This window comes from Tympanuchus pallidicinctus, unplaced genomic scaffold (assembly GCF_026119805.1).
Source record: "Tympanuchus pallidicinctus isolate F22 unplaced genomic scaffold, pur_lepc_1.0 scaffold3, whole genome shotgun sequence".
Classification (NCBI taxonomy): domain Eukaryota; kingdom Metazoa; phylum Chordata; class Aves; order Galliformes; family Phasianidae; genus Tympanuchus; species Tympanuchus pallidicinctus.
Genome location: NW_026294747.1, coordinates 57,929,845 through 57,951,725, shown reverse-complemented (window position 1 = coordinate 57,951,725; position 21,881 = coordinate 57,929,845). Strand labels below are relative to the sequence as shown.

Genomic DNA, 21,881 nt, shown 5'->3' with positions numbered 1-21,881 from the left:
ACCCCAAAATCTAGTGCTCTAAAGGAACGTCTCGTTACTTCTAATGCCCCAAATGACACACATACAAGAAAGTTCTGCTCATTGTGTTCTGCCTTTTCACTTCTTTATTTGCAGCTGGGAACCTGCATGTCAGATTTCCAGCATTTAGAAAAGCTCTTTAAGTTCTGTTTCCAATAAACACCTCTTCAGTGAGTGGAATCTGTGCTTATTTCATCCCAATTTATACTGACAGCTAATGGCAGAGGCTCCTCTTTGTGCTCTGGTTTCTGTCTTTAGAGACCTCATGCATGCATCATGTTAACCAGAAATAATTTTAAGCTTGTTTAGTTACAATAATGTAAACAATTTACCGAATTTCTTTTGAGTGTAGTTGGTAAAGACAGTCTTCTTGTAGGTTAAAATGACTTCAGTATCTGTTGAGCTTAAATTGATGCCCCCTTCCCCCACTCATGAAGCGTACTTTCTTTAAGCAAAATCACAGTTTCCACTTACAATTTTGCACTGATTTAAAGAAGTCTGTTCTACATATGTGCAGAAATTTGAGTCTCAACGAAGATAAAATTCAGAAGGTTTCTGAATTAATTCTTTGGAAGCCATCTGTCCTTTGAATGCAGAAAACTTTTTATCTTGAAGGTGTGTGTTTATCTCTTGATTTTCTGTGTATTGCCAACATTTTACTTACTGTGTTTCTTCAGGATAACTTTATTGTTGTTGCAGCCACTTACGGTAGAATTTCTTAAGGCACCAGTCTTTTTCTCTTGTTGATTTTACAAACATTTGCTGGTACTCAGCCTGACTGGATCTTCTTGAAATGTGTTTATAATAGTGAGTGCAGCCCGGTGCATCAGTGTGTTTTGAACAATAGAACTCATCTCGTTTCAAAAGTAGCTCTCCCACATCAGATTGCAGCGCTGTGTCCGTGCCATCTCTCCCAAGGACTGACGCCTGGCTCTGTCTTATCCAGGGCAGAACCTGCAGGAGAAGCATTCTCCTCTGCAGCTGAAGCCCACCTTGGTGAGACACCCAGCATCCCGCCGGGGGCTGGCTGGGAGCAGCAGGCCTGTGCCCCCCATCCCACACCTCGCCAGCCCCCTGCCCAGCAGGGCACAGGGGAGAGCCGAGCAGTGCGAGGATACGTGGATGAATGAAGCGGGCAGGAAGCTTGCAGCTGATCTGTCAGAGCTGAGTGTGGATGACGAGGAGGTGGACCAAGAAGAGGTTTGTTTATGTGTCATTCAACACGCTTTTCCAACTGATAGATTATAAGCCAGAAACTAACGTGCGTTTCTGACTCGGACTGTTTGGCACTGTCATGAGTGCAGATCTGCAGTGAGGTACCATTGGGTGTCCAGCAGAAGCTAGGTAAAGCAGTGAATGCAGATTCTGAAGTACACTCGCTGTGTTTCTTCTAGGCATCTTGATTTCACTTTTTTTCTCAGCTCTGAAGTCATGATGTTTGCAGTTATTGTGGCACTGAAGCAGAACAGCAACCCTTGGTCCAAATTCTTTCGGTATTTAGGCTTTACTGTAAATTTCACATCAGCTTTAAAATAGTACTTTCTTTGGTTAGAGGTAAGGGCCCCAGATCACTAATAACTTCATTGATGAAGGGTTCTTTGGACTCTGAGCTTCCTTAGCCTCCCAAGCCCACTGAGCAGGCTGTCTGTGGTACTCAGCACTCCCCAGCTCTCTTGGAATTCAGTTGTTTTTCATTATATAAGTGTGAGAAACTGGTGGGAAGCCGGATGAGCATGATGCCACTGCATCTGTTTCACACAGCATTGATGTGCTGGACATCAGGCTTCTGCTCTGTTTCGGGGGGCTTGTGCCTATCCCTAACACTGCCTGCTGCTGGTGAGGGATCCTAGTGCTGCCTTTGTGGTGTCTGAGGGGTACTGAATGCTCTGCACCAGTCTGGAACGTAGTCAGATGCCACAGAGCTGTGACAGATTGCTTCCAGAGGTGGTGCAGCTGTGTCCACCTCGTCAGAAGCAGTGCTAATTACAGGAGAAGCATTGGTCCTGTGGATGGTTGTGTTGTGTGTGGTCTTTCCCCATGCATTTGTTCTTAATTCTGTCGCAGTTGATAGAAATTGTTTGAGTCTCAAATTCTGCCTTTAGAATCTAAGAACAGTAGCAGTTAATGGCTTCGCTTTGCAGTCTTCTTCCATCCTGTATGCATGATTAGAAGTACTTTGAGGTGCTGAACAGGCAAGGGAAGAGTTCAGTGCCACGTGCCCATTGAATTGATAGTCATAATTTCTTTACAGTCATTAAAAATGATCTTTTCTCATTTTCCCATCCCGTTTAGATGCAGAGTTCACTCAGATCTCTACGAAACAGCGCAGCTAAGAAGAGGGCAAAGCTAAGCAGTAACTTTTCAGAACTTGACAGTCCTGATTCTGCTCTCAAGCTCAGTCTGTCTGCAGATTCCCCTTCTCACGCTTCCTCCCCGAGCTCCTGTAGTGAAAGTGGAGCTCACAGCCAGGAGTCTCTGACCTCACCTGTATCCACAGCTCCTCGGAGAAGGAGAGTAATGTGAGTAGAACTTAGGTGTTAACTCTGCTCTGAAAGTCTCACCCAATCCCTGCTGCCGTTAGTTAAATATTAACAAGGTTGGAATCTCTGATTCATCTTTTCAAGCAGGCTGCTATGCTGAATAACTTGATTTTTATCTGAGAATTATTTCCCAACCTAAAAAAACCACATTGCTTTGTACCATCGCTGGTTAATTATTTTCTAGTTTGTGTCGGTTTTTAATTGGAAGGAGGCCCTTGGTGCAGTCAGTAACACTGCACAGTTGGTCAAATATTGGCAGTAAATATTTTATTAAGATTTCAGCCCGTTGTAGAAGTGATGTGAACCATAGCAGAAACAAATGAGTGAGAGGGAGAGTGGGTTAAGAGGATGGCTAAAGTTTGCTTGCCTGGATATGGGCGTATTTTTGGGGGTTGTTGGTTGTTGGTTTTTTTCTACAGTGAAAGGAAAACAACATAGGTGAATCTTATTATTGCAGATCATGTGTTGCTTCCATTTAATGAACTCTTTTTAAGGAAATAAAAATGTCTTTTGAGAAATTTTACAAATTCTGCAGTACAGAATCTCCTTTTCTGCCCTAGGAGCCCACGATTAAAGTCACTTCTAGCTCTGTTCTGAGGACACCTTTTACCTTAACAGAATAGGAAAGAAAAGAGGAGATAAACAGGAAAGGTTATTGAGGTGAAAGGGGGCTGGGGATTCAGCAACAGTGCAGTCTCAGAACTCATCTATGTGTACCTACCCTCTCCTTATGCATTCCTGCTGGTTTTTAAAATAACGTGTGATAATGCTGGAATACCTGAAATGTCAGGGCCACAAAGTGCTGCATGTGACCTTCTTCCAAGTCAGGTTTTGGCCAGAACGCCTCTGACTGAGTCCACCTCCTGGACAACATGCCATTTCCATTTTTGTGTGACGCACAAATTAATGTTTTACAGCACTCGGAGTTCTGGAATGCTGAGCTGGTAACAAAGAAATGACTTCTGGCAGGAAGGCTGAACTTGTAGACATGACAAACTATATCCCAAGGGCTTAAGAAGCCTTGGAATGTTCAGAGAGCTTTCAGTTAGTTCAGATGCAGGCTTGCCTGCATTAGAAAAGGGCACTGTCTGACCCTAAGGTAAGGGCAGCTGGGCAGCAAAGCTGCTTCTGTGTGTTTGCTTTTAGAAGTATCAGTTTATTCACCAATAAACCACCGTGAGCAGAGGGAGCACGATTCTCATGTTAGTGATATCTCAGAAGGGTGCAAGTCTTCCATTTGTGTGCATTTTGGTACTTCAGTTTGGTACATGTTGGTACTTGGCTGTTTAACAGAGCAGAGCACTGGAATGAATCATCTTTAGTACTCAAGCACATTACTTTTAAGAAGGGGTGTCGAGATGGTGCTGCAGATAACAGCATTTTCCTGATGATTATCTGTCTGCTAGAAACAGATCTGGAAACAGCTCATTCCTGGTAGCCACAGGGTGGTGGATTTGTTCCCTGTCATTTGCCCTGCTTGCCAGTTTGGAACCAGCAGCATCAATCCTCTAGGCCAAATGATTCCTTAGCTTTTTGAATTTATGCTCCTAGTGTAAAGCTGACCCCTAAGGGTTGTCTTTATGCTGTTCTTCATAACAGAGCTGCTCACCAAATTATTTCTACTGAATTTGTTTTGTTTTTCCACTCAGTGTAGAAGTATTCTGGAAATATTTGCCTCCTGGGTTCACTGGGGAGCCAAAACTAGAATCCCTTGATGTCTTTGCTGAAAAATATTATGTAGTTAGGCTCTGACTAGCATCGAATTGTATTTCTGAAATGTCTTTTGTATTGTAACAGGTCAGACACCTTTCCACTGTTGGGAAATAAAGCACAGCCTGCAGGCATCTCTTCAGCAAGGAGTAGAGATGCAGATGTGGCAGAGCATCACTCAAGGCCAGGTATTTCACCGTGCTTATGGATGTATTCTGTGCTTCACCGACGTGACAGAACAGTCAGTTGATTTCACTTTGCATGTTCTTGCTTGTTCAGATGAATTTGTGCTCCTTGAGCACTAAGACAAGGTAATTGCTAGGCAGTATGTGGTCAAGTTGAGGTTGTGCCGTGGAACTGCAGGTAAGGAGAGGCTTAAGGATTTCCTCCTTCCTGTGTCAGGATAAATTGTGTTAATGGAAGTGCTGCCTGTGAGGATGTACACTTCGAAATTCATAAGTGTGTAGCTTGCAAATTCATTGGATGCCAGCAGAGAAGAGTAGGAAGGTTCAAAAGGCTGCAAGCAGCTAATTTCCTGGTAGGAAATTGAAGTGATGCTACTGCAGGTAACTGCAGATTTCTGTCATGGGCAGAAATCAATTGCTTATGATTATGTATATTGAATTAATTCTGGTTCAGTTAGGAGATGTTTCCTTAGAGAGAAGAAGAGTGGGAGCCGTGCTCTTGAAGTCCTTCTGCGTTCTTTCTTCCCAGTGTCTCTGACGCAGCCCTCAGCAGCTCTGCATTTTTCCCCCAAGGTTACAAGGCATGGTGTGATTAAGGTTGGGGGACATCTTACAGGCCCGAATTTGCCCAGCCATCCCAATCTATCAGTCTTTGTCACAACCATACTGACAGGCTTTTTTCAGTTCCTGAGGTTAATGAGGTCTCATTTGAGATAAAGCTGTTTTCCTCTTTTCTCAGGATAAATTAGAAAATAGGTTTGTCAAGTGACAGCTGAAGTCAGAGAGCAAACCCTGCACACACACAGTGGTATGTACTGTGGTTAATGATTTTTGCATTCCTTATGTGAAAAGATCTTCTGTGAGAAGTTCACCTTCAGCATAAGATGATGAGCAGCACATTCATTTTGCTCACTGAGCCATCTGCTCATAGGAATGCACAGTGCTGGACCTCCTGTGAAGGGCTGCCTCTCTGCTTTACTGATAAGGTCAGCCTAATACCTGTGCAGCTGGCTGGTTGAAAGTCTTTTAGTTCCCCTGCTGCCTGGCCATGGCCCATCTCACAGGTCAGAGCTCTGACTGCTCCCAGCTTCAACACTGGGAGAATTTCTAAAAATCACTTTGATATTTAACTTTTCTCACCGTACTGAAGTTTTTTTTTTCTCACACAGAACCTAAATTCCCCTTGTTGTAACTTCATCCCATTACTTTTTCTATTTTACTGCACAGAATTTGAATTAAGAAGGCATTACTGCATGCAGCCACTTTCAGGCTGGATGTGGCTCTGGGCAGCCTGGGCTGCTGGTTGGTGACCTGCACACAGCAGGGGATTGGAGCTGGATGAGCACCGTGCTCCTTTCCAATACACTTTTTATGCACCAGAAGATTTTTTTTTTTCTCCCTTTCATCTTCTATACTCTGAAGTAGCTTCTGTTTTTTCTACCTTTCCTCCTGAGGTCCAACATCACAGCTGCTGTTCTCCAGGCTGTTTTCAGCAGATCTACAGATCTCTTTCTTGAAAATGCAGTACTTGTTATGCACTTAGAGTTGAGAGGAGCCAAAGGACTACAACACGTCCCTGTGCACATATCCCTCTATAATGTTTACCTTTTTTCTACTTATTTTCCACCCCAGTTTTGTATGGCTCATCACTTGTGCCTGTAGCTGGGTTGATTTGTCTGACCCATGTCATACATGTGGGTGATTGTGTGAAGAGCTGCCCCCATAAGTATATACATATACTTATATACCGAGATATAACCCTATCTCAGTTGGTTGCAGAGGATATAGAAGGCTTAGATAAGTTAGGGTTATACTGCTGTAGAGCACACAAAATAAGTTGAACAGGTTGTAGCAGCTGATGCCCTAAACCCATCTGTCTGCCAGCAGCTGGTGCTGCAGTGCTGCTGGACGGGATGCAGCATGGTGGGATGCTCCTGGGCTGCAACCCCCAGCCTCCTCTGCTCCACGTTGAGCAGCTCCAGCTCTCTGGCAGTCTCCCAGTGCAGCTGGTAATGGAAAGATTTCTTATGTTTGTAATTAATTATGTTCATTTGGAACTTGGGTTTATCTGTAGATGACAAACATTGCATGAGAAAGATGAAGGAAGCCTGAGAGCCTTGTCAGACTTTCATAAGCAAGAATTCTCCTACCATTTGGCTAAAAGCAGCCTGGGAGCCTCTGGAAATGTAAAGCTTTGAGAACGTGTAGTACACCAGAAGCACACTCAAAGGTTTTGTTCATACGTGGCTTCTTCTTTCTGCGTGGTTCACATTTGATGCTAAAGGGACTTCTGGTGTTAGTGTAGTTGGCCAACGCTTGTACTGTGGCAGTGGGTGTGGAGCTTTGAGGACAAGAAGCAAAGAGAAATGCCATGGACTCTAATTAAGAGTCAAAATACAGAGGAGCAAGGAAATCTGAAGCATTCCATAGGTTTGTAATTTTGCTACGTTGCTATTCGTATAAGTTCTCCTTTGTGGAGGCTTTCTAGAAAATGCATTTCAGGGTGTTTGGTGTAGTTTTTATTCTTACTGTAATAGTTGGGCTTTTTGGGCATTAGTTAACATTCGAGTGCCAGTTAAGTCCTAAGAGAGATAATAGACATCATGAGAAAAGGCCAAACATTATTTCTTTCAGTCTGAATACATAAAGAGCTTTGGAAGTTTCTATTTCTCCAAGCCCCTGCTGTGTGCAGGTCGCCAGCCAGCAGCCCAGGCTGCCCAGAGCCACATCCAGCCTGGATGATGCAGTGGTGCTGGATTAGTTAAGGACCAGTAAGAACCATTTCTGCACTTACAGTCAGTCAGATAGGAACTGCTGCAGTGGGGTTTCAGTGAAACCAGTTGATGTAAATCATTTACCCTCCCGTTACAAACGTTGGTTGTCCTTCCTATTTTTAGGCAGAGATCTTTTCTCATATATGCTTTCCATCATCTTGAGGATGCTGGTGTTCATTAAAGCCTGTGAGTGTCAGTAACTTGAAAATAAGTCAATACATAGAAGTCATAAACTGGAATGTCAGTGTATGGTGATACTTGGGAAGAATAAGAGATGTACAGCAGGGTGAGCAGCCTTCCATGTGTGCAGTGGGTGATTTTGTGTTCTGATCTGCAGTGTTGGCCTGTAGCTCCCAGCAGCTGAGCAGCCCAGGTTCCATTTCACCCAGTCTGCTGTCTGAAGACGCGGTCGAAATCGTTGGTAAAGGTATGAAGAGAACTAACTTAGCTCCCACATCTCGTGTTTTTAAAATGGTAGAAAGTACACTTTGGTAAGGAGGCAGAAGGAGAAACAGATCCTTAAAACATTTTAGATTTTCTACAGTCTCCAGTTTAAATGAAAATAAAGAGAGATGTACCTGAAAGTTCTGCAGGTACTGCTTGTGGTATTCCATTGTAACAAGAAAAGAATGGCAGCAGATTTATGAAGGTTGGTTTTTGCTTCTTGCCTAGCCTGCCCTCCTGCACGGGGGGATAAGGTAAGATTACCTTTGGCTGGAAATTGCCACTCATGGTTCAACAGCAATGCTTTTGTCTTCTGGAATTGATTTTGTTTTGCTTTGTGGTGTTTGGTTTTGTTTTTTTGGTTTTTGTTTTGCTGAGTCCTGCTGAATGAAATAACTACTTTGGTAAGGCCGTGTGACACAATATGCCTTTCAGGTGTGTTTGGAAGTCCTGCACAGGCACAGAGCCAGACTGTAACGTGTGTAGAGAATGGAGATGACCAGTCTGCCCAGGAGCCTGAGCCACCGCCGGGGTTCTGTGGGAGAAGCATCCAGCATGGCAGCACTTCTCACTCCCATGTTGAAAATGAGAGAGAGGTAGAATCTCAGGGCTGTTTTATTGTCTCACCTCCTGTTTCTGTATGTGTGAATACAGCACGATACCCTGTATTGTGGTAAACAGCAGTTTGATTAAAATACATGAATTCACAGCTCAGGTAACTTGCAACAGAATACAGATCCTTTCATTTCTGTTATTTGTGGAGTTCCAGTTGTAAGGTGAAGACTAAAGCTGGGTTAACAAAGAGATGCTTTTGTGAACATGTGGCTGCATTGCTGCACTGACTGCTTATTTTGTAAATGATAATCAGGGCACAGTCATTTTCTTCTGATGTTTGCAGGATGTTGCATCAGACCCAAAAGAACTTTGTTATTATTCAGTGCTATTTCTCTAACAGTTGTTAAAGACTGAATTACATTTCTATGTAATGCAACTTACTGCAGTGTCCAGTTGAAATAAGACAGCAGTGTGGTGTCATTGTTGCTTGCTAGTAACATAGGAGATAAATTTGAACTTAGCATGGTCCAGAGGGAACTTGTGTTTGCATCTCAAACAGGCTGTTACAAACAACACCAGTTACCAATATTGATGGTAGCAAATTAAGTGAACTGTGTAAAGCGTTTGTGTGATCCTCTGATGTTTTAGACTAAAAAAACCAGGGGATATATTGAAACACTGTAGAGCTCCACTAACATTTGCTGGTATTTCATCAGTGGATCTTGAGACCCGTTTTCAAGGCTATGCTGGGGCTGGAGCAGGGCTCTGAACCATGTATTTGCTGTCTCGGATGGATGATTAAGTTACACCTTAAAATCTGTTCTTTGTGTAAATGATTGGGGATGCAACAAGTGCAAAAAAGTGGTTTCCTGCCTGACTGCAGGCTGGTGGTGTGAGCACATCTGTTAGTGCAGTGTGAGGCACGAAGGCTCTGCACGTGTGCAGCCCCAGGCTGAGCCCAGTGGCTTTGTAGTGGCAAATGGTGGTGGTGGAAGTTTCCACCTCTCCTGAGGGCTCTGGGAGGAGGGCTGCAGGATGGAGTGGGGGTGGGAAGTTTTTGTGGGAACTGTAAGCATCGTAAGGATCCAAGAGGCAGGTGTGAGGCTGCACTGCTGAACACTGCTTTTAAAAGCCTGTGAGCTTCAGTGTGAGCTAAATTGGTGACTTAGATCTTTAGGAAACAACACAAGGCTGACAGGGGGATGGCAGGCTGTCCCATAGAAACCTTACGCTTGCTGGGTAGCTTTGTGCTCTCTGTCAGGTTTCGTATCACAACGCGTTCGTTACTTTCTGTAGGTAAAAGTGACCATGTCAAAATCTGCCCAGGATAAGATGAGGCAGAAGAAAAAGGAAAGAAAAGAACAAAGTCACAAGGAATATCAGGAAGTCAAAGACCTTGAAGAAAAGGAAAAAAGTCCTTGGGAAAGACTGAACCTGAATGAACCCAAGAGCACAACAGCTGACAGTGAGCAGTGGTTTTGTGTTAAATCGATAATATGCTCTTAAATGCTGCACAAGTTGAAATGAAAATTCTGTGATAATTACTAAAAATGATGACAGTGTGACAGAAGGTATCACTGGAGTGAATTTTAGACAGCAGGTTATTCTTTAATCATTTGCATTGTACTGTGAGTAGTGCGGAGCAAAGCACTAAAGGAAACATTTGAAACACTGTAGTTAAAATAATCAAAAACCAACGAGGATTGGAAGCAACAGGTTTTTTCCTTTTGCTGAATTGCTGTTGCTGTAGTTTTGACATTTATTTTCTAGAGTTAAATCTCCATGGGGAAATATTGGCACCATCAAGAAGTGTGTCACTGTCATTAGAAAATGTTGCCCCGAATACTTCACTAAGAAGAACATCCAGTTTGAAGAAGGCAAAATGTTCAGCCTTGCTAGATTCTGGTAAGCTCTTGCATTGAATGACATATAAAGACTGTTAAAATCTTTGGGTACGTGGAGTGGGACATTTGCAGAGTGCAGTTGGTTTAGTATGACTTGTTTGTACAGTGGATTGCCTGGGATCCTTTGGGAGATTGCTGTGTTGGGAATGGTTGTGAAGGAGATTAGAATTCATCACTCTCCTTGGAAACTATTTGCATCCAAAATTTGGTAGGAAGGTGTTTGCAATGTGAGAGGGTTTTTTTTTTTATTCACTCAGCAACTTCAGTGATGCAAGGAATTAATGGCAAGTGGACTCTTGCAACCTTCTCCCTCCCAGAAAAACATTTCTGGGAACATCTTGTCACTGAGATGCCTTCAAAATACACAGCAAAAACCTCTTCAGAACAGGTTCCTGTTGGTAGCAGTCAAAGCTCTAGAGTTTCTCAAGTGACTCTGTAAGTTTTGCTCTGTTGTCTTGCCACGCTGTGCGTCAGCTTTTACATCTAGAACAATGAGTACTGCATTTGTGCTTGGGGCTTTTTGAAGTGATGGTTCTGTACAAAATAATTACATCTGCTGAATGATTGAGGGTGTGACTGGGAAAACTGCCTTTGAAAACGTGGTGCCTTTGTAGCAGCCATCTAAATGCAAGAAGCTGGAGGTGCCTTTTCTTCCTGTGGATGAATTGATTCCTCGTGGCTGTGCAGTGTTTGATGGGCCTCCTGGCTTTTCAGATGAAATTCCTCTAGGGCCTCGAGGGCGCTATAAGGAGCGGACGCCATCGGTCACTCACAGCCCTGAAGTGATGGACCCTTCAGAACTGGAGCCCTTTGCAAAACCAGAGGCAGCCCTGACAGAAGCCCTGGCGCTCCTGGCTGACGACGACTGGTACGTGCAGACTTCTTACCTGCAGCCCAATGCACTGTGGAAGGCTTTGTAAGGCTGTCGTTTGATAGCTTGCTTTTAAAAGCACTGCAAGGTGCCGGAAACATCAAATGCAAGAAATGATTGCAAGTGATAGGTGAGAAAATTATTTTGTTTAATCCAAATCGAAATCAAACTGCTGTTAAGTCCTGATGGAGCAGTGCTGTCCCTGCTCATTGCGGGGGAGCTGGACTGGATGGTTTTAGGGATCTCTTCCAACTTGAAGGATTCTGTGAAATTAATGAATCTAACTTAAATGCTGTAAATGGAGGCCTAATATTTAAGCTTTCACAAATTTTTAGCATCCCTTCTTGTCATTTTCTGTTAAATATAAAGCTTCAGCAATTCTCTAACTGGTAGGCTGGGGCTACAGTGCTGTTCCTCTTTAATTTTGGAGGGAAAGTAATCCTCTAATTGCCACTACTGCGAGCAGCAGGCAGAATTTAAAGAGATGAGATGATTCCCTTCCCACACTGAAGGGAAGACTTGCCTCAAAAGAATTTTCCATGTTACATATCCTTGCTTTATTCTACGACATCACTTGGTTTGCTGTTTGGTTCTTCATTGTTCTGCTTTCAGTTCTTCTGTGGGACATTTGCAAGTGTCTTGAATTGAGATGTTCTCCGTTCTCTTTGCACAGGGAGAAGAAGATTGAAGGCCTGAACTTCATTCGGTGTTTGTCTGCATACCACGCAGCTGTGCTGACTGGGAAGCTCCACGAAACAAGTTTGGCTGTGGCTCAAGAGGTTAAATTTTAGTAGCAGAATATTTCACTGACAGTGTATACAATGTATGTACTTTACAGCCGTGAGATGCACTGGAGTGAAATGCTGTGTTCACCTACGATTAGCTCTCCTCTGTCTCACAAGGATGAGTTTGTAGTTCAGCAGAGCAGCTCATGCATTGGATACCAACAGCTTATTTGCTGAAAGACTGTAAAGATTTACAGCGTAACATTTTTGAGTGCATGTGTTTTAATTCTCACACCTTGTGAATCGAGTTAGAAATGTATTTCTCATTTGCTTTTGAAGTTACTTGAAAAGGGAAACGTGAAGCTTTTCTGATTTTTACGTTTATTTTGTAAACATTATTCATTGTTTGTTTGGGTTTTTCCTGTGTGCAGGTCAAGAATTTACGCTCAGGTGTTTCTCGAGCTGCTGTGGTCTGTTTAGGGGATTTGTTCACCTACCTGAGAAAGAGCATGGATCAAGAACTAGATAATACAGTAAAAGTCCTTTTGCACAAAGCTGGTGAATCCAACACATTTATAAGGGAAGAGGTAGACAAAGCACTGAAGGCTATGGTTAATAATGTGACTCCAGCACGTGCACTTTGTTCTCTTATAAATGGAGGGCAAAGGTAATTCTTACAAAGACTTTATAAAGAACTAACTTATGAATAGATTAAGTATATCAAATATAATCATTAAAAAAATAGATCAAAACATAACAGGCAGAAAATGGGAAATGCAATAAGCAAAGCTGCTGCCCAGGGCAACGTTTGTTGGCGTGAACGTGAAATTTCTTTTTGTGCATTACTGCTGATTGTGGAGCTTGCTGTGTTTTCTGGTGGTTTTGCAGGATTTCAGTGATTTTATTCAACGTTAATATAATGCTCTTAGGAAACTGCTGGTTTGCTTTGTCTAATGAAGCTCACGTAGCATCCTCACGTGCCATTCATTCTGCAATGAAATGCCTGTCTTTTTCAGTTCTTCAGCATTACTTTCTCTTTAAAAGAATGATCTACAACTTTCAGTTCTGTAGCTGCAATCATCTTGGCTGATTTCATGTTGTTCTCTATACATTGCTGCTTAATAGTCTTTCTCTGTCTGCATTTAATTTCCTTTACAGTGGTGACGGCCTTTATTTTCTTGACTGCCTCAGATATGACAAGCTTCCATTTCTGGCTCCATGGTTTGTGATTCTGATCTCTAGCTCGCTCCAATCTGTAGCAGCAGTTACATTCTTGTCTTTCACCCTACCTGCTAAGTATGCTGCTGTTCTTTTATATCCTCATTTCCTGCAGTACCAAGACTTAACTGAGCCATGAGGTGTTTCAGTATGGTAGCTTTATACCTGCTTCTATTTAATCTGCTGCGTATCTGTCATCACTTAGGTTACAAGAAATTCATGTCTGTCCTTTGCATTAAATATTTCAGATGCTCCATGATAAATCAGTCCACAGATTTGTCGCGTTGCTAGAACCATAGCAGTTAGTTTTGATTCAGAATACTTTGTTTCTCATTTTGTTTCTGGGGAAGCTCATTGCTTTGGAATATTCTGATTCTGTCTCTGAAAGCCAACGAGAACCATACTTCAATTATTTGAACTTCAAACTGAAAGGCAAATATCTGCCTTAGCATTTAGATGATTTAAGAAATGTGCCTGCATGTAGTCATTTGGGAGAATTTAAGAGCAGCAGGCAGTAATTGTGCATTGCTTTAAGTCAGAAGCCATGTAATGTGGTGCAGTTATTACTCACTCAGGTACTCCATCCCTTTTTCAGATGTCCTTGGCTGAGCAGTGCTGCTGATTGTAATTGCCTGAATCTGATCTCCCTGTCTTCAGCAGCAGATTCAAACTCACAGACACATCCTCATGGGGTCTACAAAGATCTGACCCCCCAGTTTGTGAACTCAGGGACACTTTCAGATACTTCAGGCATCAGAATTATCTGAACTGAGTCTGAATACAGCATTTGAAGTGGGGATTAATTTCATCGCAGCTAAGAAGCCATCAGTGCAAACTCTGACTAAACCATGGGGTACAGTGTGCATTTCATGCCTGGCACATCAGCGGATGGCCTGCGTAGCACTGGGGGCTTCACATTCTCTAATCCAGGCTTCAGGAAACTCTGCCCACATTGGCACCAAAGCCTGTGTGGCACAACTGCAGCCATCATCTCTGTGGTCAGTAACAGTGAATATGGATGATAACTGTCTTCCCGTGTGGAAATTTGGAGGGAAAACGGGACGCACCTTCACTGTGAAATGGGAAAGTTGTGTTTGACACAGCTGCGTGATCACAGAAGTGATGTATTTTCTAAATCCATTTTATACATTTTTTTTCTATTCACCATCACTGTTCAGGTTAACAGGTATGATTTTTGTGTAGAATTCATAAGACCTTTTGAAAATTTACCCAGTTTCTGCTAGCCCTGTCTCAAGCCTACTGTGATCATAAGTATTACCCTTGTAGCCCTGAGCAGGCCTATGTGCTGAGTCTTCATCACCTACAGAACTGGTTCTGGCTTTACCAGCAAGAGCAATCTGAAACATTTTTGTTTGCTTTCATGAGTTGCTGCTCTAAACACACAGGATAACTGCTGCAAGCTCACCTCACTGAGCAGATTCTTGATTCACGGTTGTGCTTTCAGAACAAGAAATTTTAAAGCCACGTTTCTTATCTGTACGAATATTGCTTAATTGCAGGATTTGATATGCATGGGACACAAATTCCTGCTGTTCTGCATGAGCAGCAGGTGCCTGTGGGGAATGGGGACTTGGTTTTACTGAGTGGAGTCTTTAAGCCTCATAGCTGTTGTTTTCCCACCAGCACATACAGCAGGAGATAGGCTGTGTCTGTTTCCCTTCTGCCAAGCTCATGAGCACTGGGGCTGCTGTACGGACATGACAGCAGGCACTGAGCTCTGGTATTAAGCTGCACAGAGCAGCTCAGACCTGTGCTATGTTAGCACAGAACTCAGCGTGCTGGCTGCCGAGTTACTTCATAGATCTCGTGGCCCGAGCTGCTTTTGCAGTTGCAACGTGTTCAGTTTTAATAGAGGCTGTTAGGTGTCTTTGTGCCAATTGAAGGTGCTTTGTGCAACGTAAGGATACCTTCACCTCCAATGAGGCCATTATATTTATGGTACAAAGTCCTTCTGAAGCAGGAACAGTCGTTCAGGAAGGACATGGGATGGCTGCATCAGGCTGAGAAGCAGGGGAAGCCAGTAATGTGGATAGCAAGTCCACTCTTTTCCTTAGCTCCTTTCCTTAGACCTGGTGTTCCTTTGGAACGACAAGCCATAGTGGTGCCTCATTTACTGTGCAGTAAAACTGTCCTTAAACCCAGAGGTGAAAATAGAGTTGGAAAGCTCCAAATCTGCAGAACTGCACACTGAACACATGGGATCAGCAGGTACTGCAGGATTTGTATGCAGGATTAGTTTGTTGCAAAACTTTGGACATTAATTCCAAGTTTTTTCCAACTTTTACCAGCATAAGAATGTAATGTCCTCTGTCTTATAGAAAACAGGCTTCTGCAAGGCTTTTAGAAGTCAATAGAATACTGCTTTATTTAATTTGAAATCGATATAAATGATATGGGATTTCTGTCTGAACGTGGGGATTGTTTCACATGAAGTTGGTGGCAGGAATGTGTAGCGGTGAGCTTTCCAAAATATTTCACTAACGTAGGAAAATTTAGACAATAAATTCTCACAGAAAAGAATGAACATCTTTAGTAATTTAAAAACTGCAGGATTCTGCCCTGTGAGAGGATAAGGGGCTGCAATGGTCTTTAACAAAAAGGAGGTCATCTTTTTTTTTCCCTTCTGCGTTCATGTAGCTTGGGTTTCTGTGTGAGTGAAATGATGCTTTCTGATACTTAGCCCCATGAGTTATCCGTTCAAATGAAGCTACCAGGCTCTGTATTTTCTGTAAAGCCAGAATAGGTATCTGCATATCAGCACTATGCTTGTTGTAGATTATGCTATAGAATAAGAGTGCAGTTGTATGCCGTGTCTGTTTGGGTGCATAAACTCTGTTAGTTAGCTGCTGCAATGAGCTCTTACTAAGCAGTCGTGTTCTCTTTAGCCATCTGCATACAGCGGTGAGAAGATGCACAGCCCAGCACATGGCAGATGTTGTAGAACGTATGGGAGCAGAGTGGGTGCTGTCTGGAACCAAAGGTGTCACTGATAGGACTTTCTCTGCGATTGCCAGGTTTGCACTGGATAGTTCACAGCAAACAAGGTTAGTAGAGTCAGTAATTCAGCAAAGCATACTAGAGGTGGCTGAAAACATCTGCACAGCTCAGTGTATGGTTCTCCACAGTGGTAAATGGCTGTTAAGATAACGTGTTGGGAACTACCTGGATGTCTCCTGCAGCTGTGCCCACGTGGCAGCAGGAAAGAGAGGGAATCAATGGACAAACTTTTCTGGCCACGTGCCCTACACAGGCCGTGCTGGGGATCTGAGCTCTAGGATCAGTGTCATGCACTGGCACAGGTTGCCCAAGGAGGCTGTGGATGCCCCATCCCTGCAGGCATTCAAGGCCAGGCTGGATGTGGCTCTGGGCAGCCTGGGCTGCTGGTTGGCGACCTGCACACAGCAGGGCTTGGAGCTGGATGAGCACTGTGCTCCTGTGCAACCCAGGCCATGCTGGGATTCATGCTGTCTGACTGGCAGAGGTGGACCGCCCTGTCTAAATACAGCCAATGCTTGAACACTAAAATGGAAGACTGTTTCAAGACTGTTTCTCAGTCTTTAATTTGCTCAGTTGTTGATCAGATAATGATTGTTGATCAGAGTTTCTTTGGGGAAAAATGAAAGGGTGTCTGGTTACACATATAGACAGCAATCTTTTTGCACTTCTCTGTTTTGAAGTTACATTTGTCTAAACGTACAGATCAGTGCTCACGGATGTGTGTGCCATGGTCTTTTGCCCTGCAGGTATTATGGTCGAAAGATGCTTTTCTGCATGATGACTCATCCTGATTTTGATAAAACACTTGAAAAGTATGTGCCAGCCAAGGATTTACCTTACATTAAGGAATTTGTTAACAATCTACATCAAAAGGTATGTAGAAAAGCTTGTTTAACAGGTGAGAAACACAAACTGTACTAGTGGTTTTTAGGTATGGACATCAGACCTGTAGAGAATGGGAGGAGCATATTCAGGTGAAGACAGGTGATCAGATTAATACAGGGATTGACCTGTCCATACCTTTAATCCTTGCAGATACACTGGATGCTCTGTACTTTGCTGCTGTGCTTTGCATGGCTGTTAGACTTGCCTCTAAAGAGTCTCCAGTGCTGCAGAACGTACCAACCAACTTAATAAGTAGTTCCATCTTTGTGCAGGGTTTGGGAGAGATGCCCTTAGACACACCTTCAGCAAAAGGAAGACGTTCTCATACTGGTAGTGTTGGACATTCGAGGTCATCGTCTACTTCCAGAGATGCTCTCAACATCACTGACAGGTAATGATCTTCCTGAATATTCTATCCTGTGAACTGATCTCTAGGAGAATGATCTCGTGATGAGAAATGAGCACTGAAAGGTTCACAACAGGGTTAAACATAGGAGAAGAAAAGGAGAAAACTGGACGTGTCCCGAGTAAGTTCTTTCAAATAGGATAGTTGCTAATATGAAAATGGCTTTCTGCATTTTGAAATTGATTTGTTTGTTGACTGCCTGTGAAAATGCACAGAGTGTAAAAACAAAAAACAAAAGAAACCCAAACACTGGCAGCTCAAGGTGGGTCCTTCATTTCAAGATGTTGCCATCCAAGCTCTGCACCTAGGAGTAGCTTCAGTAAGAATTGTCTGTTGTGCCTTTGGACGCTGAGTATTCGGTTAAATTCTGACTGGGGATGCTGAAGGCTTTACACCATCCTCTCTCCATTTTTTTTGTTTTCAGTTTTGGTTTCTAACAGTTCTTCTGTGGATCTGAAAAAGAGGAAAAAAAAAAGCACGAGAGACTCAAACCAGGCCAGAACATCTGTATCTGAGAATATAGAGTTCATCGGCTCTGTGACTGCCTCTGGGCTTAGGGTGTCTTTCAGGAACAGATTTCTTTCAGGCACTATCTGCTATTCAGAATAATTAATTCCAGGCTTGATAAGATTTTCTTTTGCATTTGCCCTTACGCAAATGTCCAGGATTAACGACTTGTTTCAGCTTGCTGATGTATTTGCTGAAGTTCTTCCTTTCCACAGAGAGGCTGCAGAAGCACGCGAAGTCAGTAGAAAACCAGTTCCTCGTAATTCCCTGGAAAGTGAAGAATATGTGAAGGACATCGTAGGTTTATTGAATGCCAAAGACTTCCGGGATCGAATAAATGGCATTAAGCAACTGTTGTCAGACACAGAGAACAATCAGGACTTTGTTGTTGTGAACATTGTGAAGGTAAGCCTATGACAGCTTCTGAGTTAGAAGGCTTTTAAAATTCCATCACAGAATTTTCTGCTAAAAATCATGATTTCTTCTCTCGATAACAATGTCTGATTAACAGGCAAGTACTGAGGGATGGTCAGGTGTGCTTTGAGAGGAGAGATGTAAGCTGCAAAGGTAGTAATGGCAATAAACGGGAGGAAGAAGTTGGAAGCTTTCACCTAGGCAGCAGTTACAGAAGTATTTCTGGAATACTGTGTGCTGCTGCTGAGAAAATACCAAAATAGGAACAGATTACAGGCAGAGCAGGAAGGATGAATCAAGGCATGAGATGTTGTCACGGACTGTTGCAAGTTTGGTTAGCTTTGTTAATCTTGGAGAAAGTGAGGAAGGGTCTTCATGTAATATAACAGCTTAGGGTGAGTATCCTTTCCAGGAGAAGAAGAGTTCTTTGAGGAGAAGAGAAATACTGTGGTGATGTCCAACGGTTGTGAACTGCAAATAGAATGAAAGTGGGATTGACTTTTAGCAGTGCAATGCCTTTGCTGTAAATCAATAAAATACGGCTGTGAAACGTCTTGGTATCTTAACTGTGGATGTTTTTTAAATCCTTAAGATGAGATTCCTGTTGTGAAGAGGTGAAATTTAGAGTGGTGGGCTTGATCTAGGAACTAGAAGATAGACACAGTGGGAACAAATTGTAAGATGTCCAGACCAGGTCTTTTCTGTCAAGGATGCCTATTCCTAATGCCTCTGAAAAGCGAAAAAATGCCCTACATTTTAGCATGTTATTGCATGTCTTGTAGCAAGGCTTAGGGGTTATAATAGTAGGGTTTATTAATTATTAAGATAACCATGTCACCGTGTGCTACAGAAGGCAAGTCAAACACATTTCAAAGATACTCCTGGATGTTCTTTTTGCCAGGTAGAGCTGCGTCTTGTTAAAAATAATTGCTTGCAATACTGAAAGTTACAGATGGTTGGTATACTTGTAGTACATCGTAGAGCAAAGCCTGAAATTCAGATACAGTTGGTTGGGTCCTGCTGAGGCATCCACAGTACAAAAATAAACAGTGAGCGTTGGTTTACTTGCTAAAAAAAATAATCCCAAGTATTTGCATATCAGAGCCACCTTTTGCTATGGTGAACAACTGAAGCGTAACAGAAAAGCAGGAAACATAAAATCCAGCTCAGATATTCATTAATTCAGATGAATGCTGTTTGGATACGTTTTCAGATCTTCGATGCTTTCAAGTCTCGCTTACATGACTCAAACAGCAAAGTCAATCTGGTTGCTTTGGAGACAATGCACAAGATGATTCCATTGCTGAAAGACAATTTATCACCAGTTATCAACATGTTAGTTCCTGCAATGGTAGATAACAACCTGAACTCCAAAAATCCAGGGATCTACGCAGCTGCAACAGATGTTATTCAGGCTCTGTGCCAACACTTAGGTAATCTATTTTCTCTTCAGTTTAAAGAGTTTTAATTGCATTATGTTTTAAATGTAAAGAGTTGCTCTTTTCAATAATTTCCATTCAATCATTACCTTGTTTAATGCATCCTTGCTTTTATTCTCATGCATTTTAAAGCATGCAAGTCATTGTAGTGTAGACTTGTCCTAACTGTGTAGGTGGGTTTGTTATGTTTGCTTAGCAAGTCTGTCATCACCCAGCAGCATGTCAGAATACTGAAGCTCTAAAGCAGGCCAAAGAAGGAGACTTGGGGATTTGTATATGGCACAACTGTTATCATTCCTTAACTGTTTTGGCCTTGCAGCAGAAAGTTACTATTTTCATTAAAAGGAAAATGCTACATCTTACCAGAGTCTTGGAGTTAGGGCTTGTTAAGATGATCCTTTTATGGTTGTATTTCCTTAAATAAATTACCTTTATTCTTGGAGTTAATGCATCATAAATCAGCTTCTTAGTTACTGTTTTTTTAATATCGTGTTTGTTTCCAGAGTGCTTAATTTTGTTTACAATTCTTAATTTGTTTTGTTCTTTGAATTTAGACAGCTATTTGCTTCTGCAGCCATTCTGCACAAAAGTCCAATTTCTGAATGGAAAAGCAAAACAAGACATCACTGAGAAGCTTGCTGGTAAGGTGCTGCTTTGTTTTGCACGTTTGTTTGTTTGTGTACCATCCTAGCTATGCAAACTCCTTGCAGGATGAGGTGGTTGTGTATCTGCCACAGTGCACTGTGACCATTAACAATATATCTGTTGTCAAATTTCACCCCCTTACAATGCTCAGTGAAGCTAGTACTGACAAAAGAAAAGATTGTTCTGTTCTGTGTAATAATAGAATTGCTCAGGTTGGAAAAGACCTTAAGGACCATCGAGTCCAACCCCAGCCCAACCATCCTACCCCAACTCTAACAGCCCACCCCTACATCACGGCCCTGAGCACCACATCCCAACGGTTTGTAAGCACATCCAGGGATGGTGACTCAACCACCTCCCTGGGCAGCCCATGGCAGTGCTTCACAGCCCTTTCTGTAAAGAAGCGTTTCCTGATATCCAACCTAAACCTCCCCTGCTGCAACTTGAGGCCATTTCCCCTCGTCCTGTTCACGACAGTGAGGAGAGACCAGCCCCGCTCTGCTGCAATCACCTTTCAGATATTGGAAGACAGCAGTCAGGTCTCCCCTCAGCCTCCTTTTCCCCAGACCAAACAGCCCCAGTTCCTTCAGTTTCTCCTCGTAGGCCACATTCTCCCAGCCCTTCACCTGAGAGAAGATGAAAGGCATGTTTGTAGGGAAAGCTGATAACTTTTATTGGGCCACTCATGTTGCTGCGAAAAAGAACAAGCTTTTGAGCATGGCCTTCCTTCATTAGTTGCTGTGAGAAGATGCTTTGACTTTCAGTACTTCCACACCTCTCTCAGGGCAGGGGCTCACTTCTGGGCTGTACGTTACAGTAGTCCCCAGTGATAATAAATAACTGCTCTCTTTCTTGCAGACCTGGTTGTGGAGCTGTACCCACGGAAGCCTCACGCTGTAGAGCAGAAGGTTTTAGTCGTCCTCTGGCACCTCCTGGGCACTATGACCAACAGCGGCTCTCTGCCCGGAGCAGGAGGAAACATCCGGGCAGCCACAGCCAAACTGTCCAAAGCACTTTTTGCACAGATGGGGCCGAGCCTCCTCGCTCACGCTGCAGCTCAGCCGCCGCACATCAAGAGGAGTTTGGAGGAGTTCCTGGAGATAGCCACCTAACCAGCGGGCCGCCTTGGGCCGAGGGGGCAGAAGATGGCAGTGGATGTGGGGCGGCCCTGGGCTGCGTTCACTTGGCCCAGGAGCTGCTGTCGGGATCACCGTAGGAGTGCCGGCGCGGGCTGCGCTGCTGCCCTCAGCGCTGGGACCTGCGAGCGCCGCACCTCGCACGCAGCCGGAGGGGAACCGGCTGATACCGCATCCAGAACGCAGGGCTTGGTGCGCCGGTGGTGAACGACGGCTTTTTTTCACCCCCGTGCAGTATTAGCAGGGCGCCGTGCGGGATGGAGCCGAGCCCGGGGCAGCAGGGCACCGCCGGGAGCGCACGGAGCTGAGCGCCCGTTTGTGCGTGTAACGCGGCCGCCCCGCCCCGCCCGTTCTGCTCGGCCAGCCCGGGCCCCGCTGCCGCGTGCGTTTTACACGGGAACTGACGCGAATAAAGGGATTTATTTCCGTAACCGCTGCCTCCTCGCCTCGGGTTTGGGGGGGGAGGGGAGCGCCGCCATTTGGCGGG

General features: G+C 43.7%; 1 protein-coding gene across 3 annotated transcripts in view; it reads left to right on the top strand.

The window, feature by feature from the left end:
- TOGARAM1 (TOG array regulator of axonemal microtubules 1) overlaps positions 1–21,825 on the top strand; it is a 32,976-nt gene extending 11,151 nt beyond the window's left edge. The window contains exons 5-21 of one of the 3 annotated variants that reach the window (XM_052696511.1): positions 965–1,218; positions 2,311–2,537; positions 4,356–4,456; positions 7,565–7,654; positions 8,107–8,267; positions 9,523–9,691; positions 9,997–10,131; positions 10,860–10,998; positions 11,675–11,780; positions 12,158–12,393; positions 15,851–16,009; positions 16,709–16,835; positions 17,120–17,238; positions 17,976–18,165; positions 19,361–19,607; positions 20,168–20,254; positions 21,117–21,825. In XM_052696511.1, coding sequence (XP_052552471.1) covers positions 965–1,218; positions 2,311–2,537; positions 4,356–4,456; positions 7,565–7,654; positions 8,107–8,267; positions 9,523–9,691; positions 9,997–10,131; positions 10,860–10,998; positions 11,675–11,780; positions 12,158–12,393; positions 15,851–16,009; positions 16,709–16,835; positions 17,120–17,238; positions 17,976–18,165; positions 19,361–19,607; positions 20,168–20,254; positions 21,117–21,370 — 2,801 coding nt within the window. In that variant the 3' untranslated portion in view covers positions 21,371–21,825. Of the gene's footprint in view, positions 1–964; positions 1,219–2,310; positions 2,538–4,355; positions 4,457–7,564; positions 7,655–8,106; positions 8,268–9,522; positions 9,692–9,996; positions 10,132–10,844; positions 10,999–11,674; positions 11,781–12,157; positions 12,394–15,850; positions 16,010–16,708; positions 16,836–17,119; positions 17,239–17,975; positions 18,166–19,360; positions 19,608–20,167; positions 20,255–21,116 lie in introns of all 3 variants that reach the window. The other 2 variants (XM_052696512.1, XM_052696510.1) reach the window with 2 other exon arrangements.
- Positions 21,826–21,881: the final 56 nt, after the last annotated feature.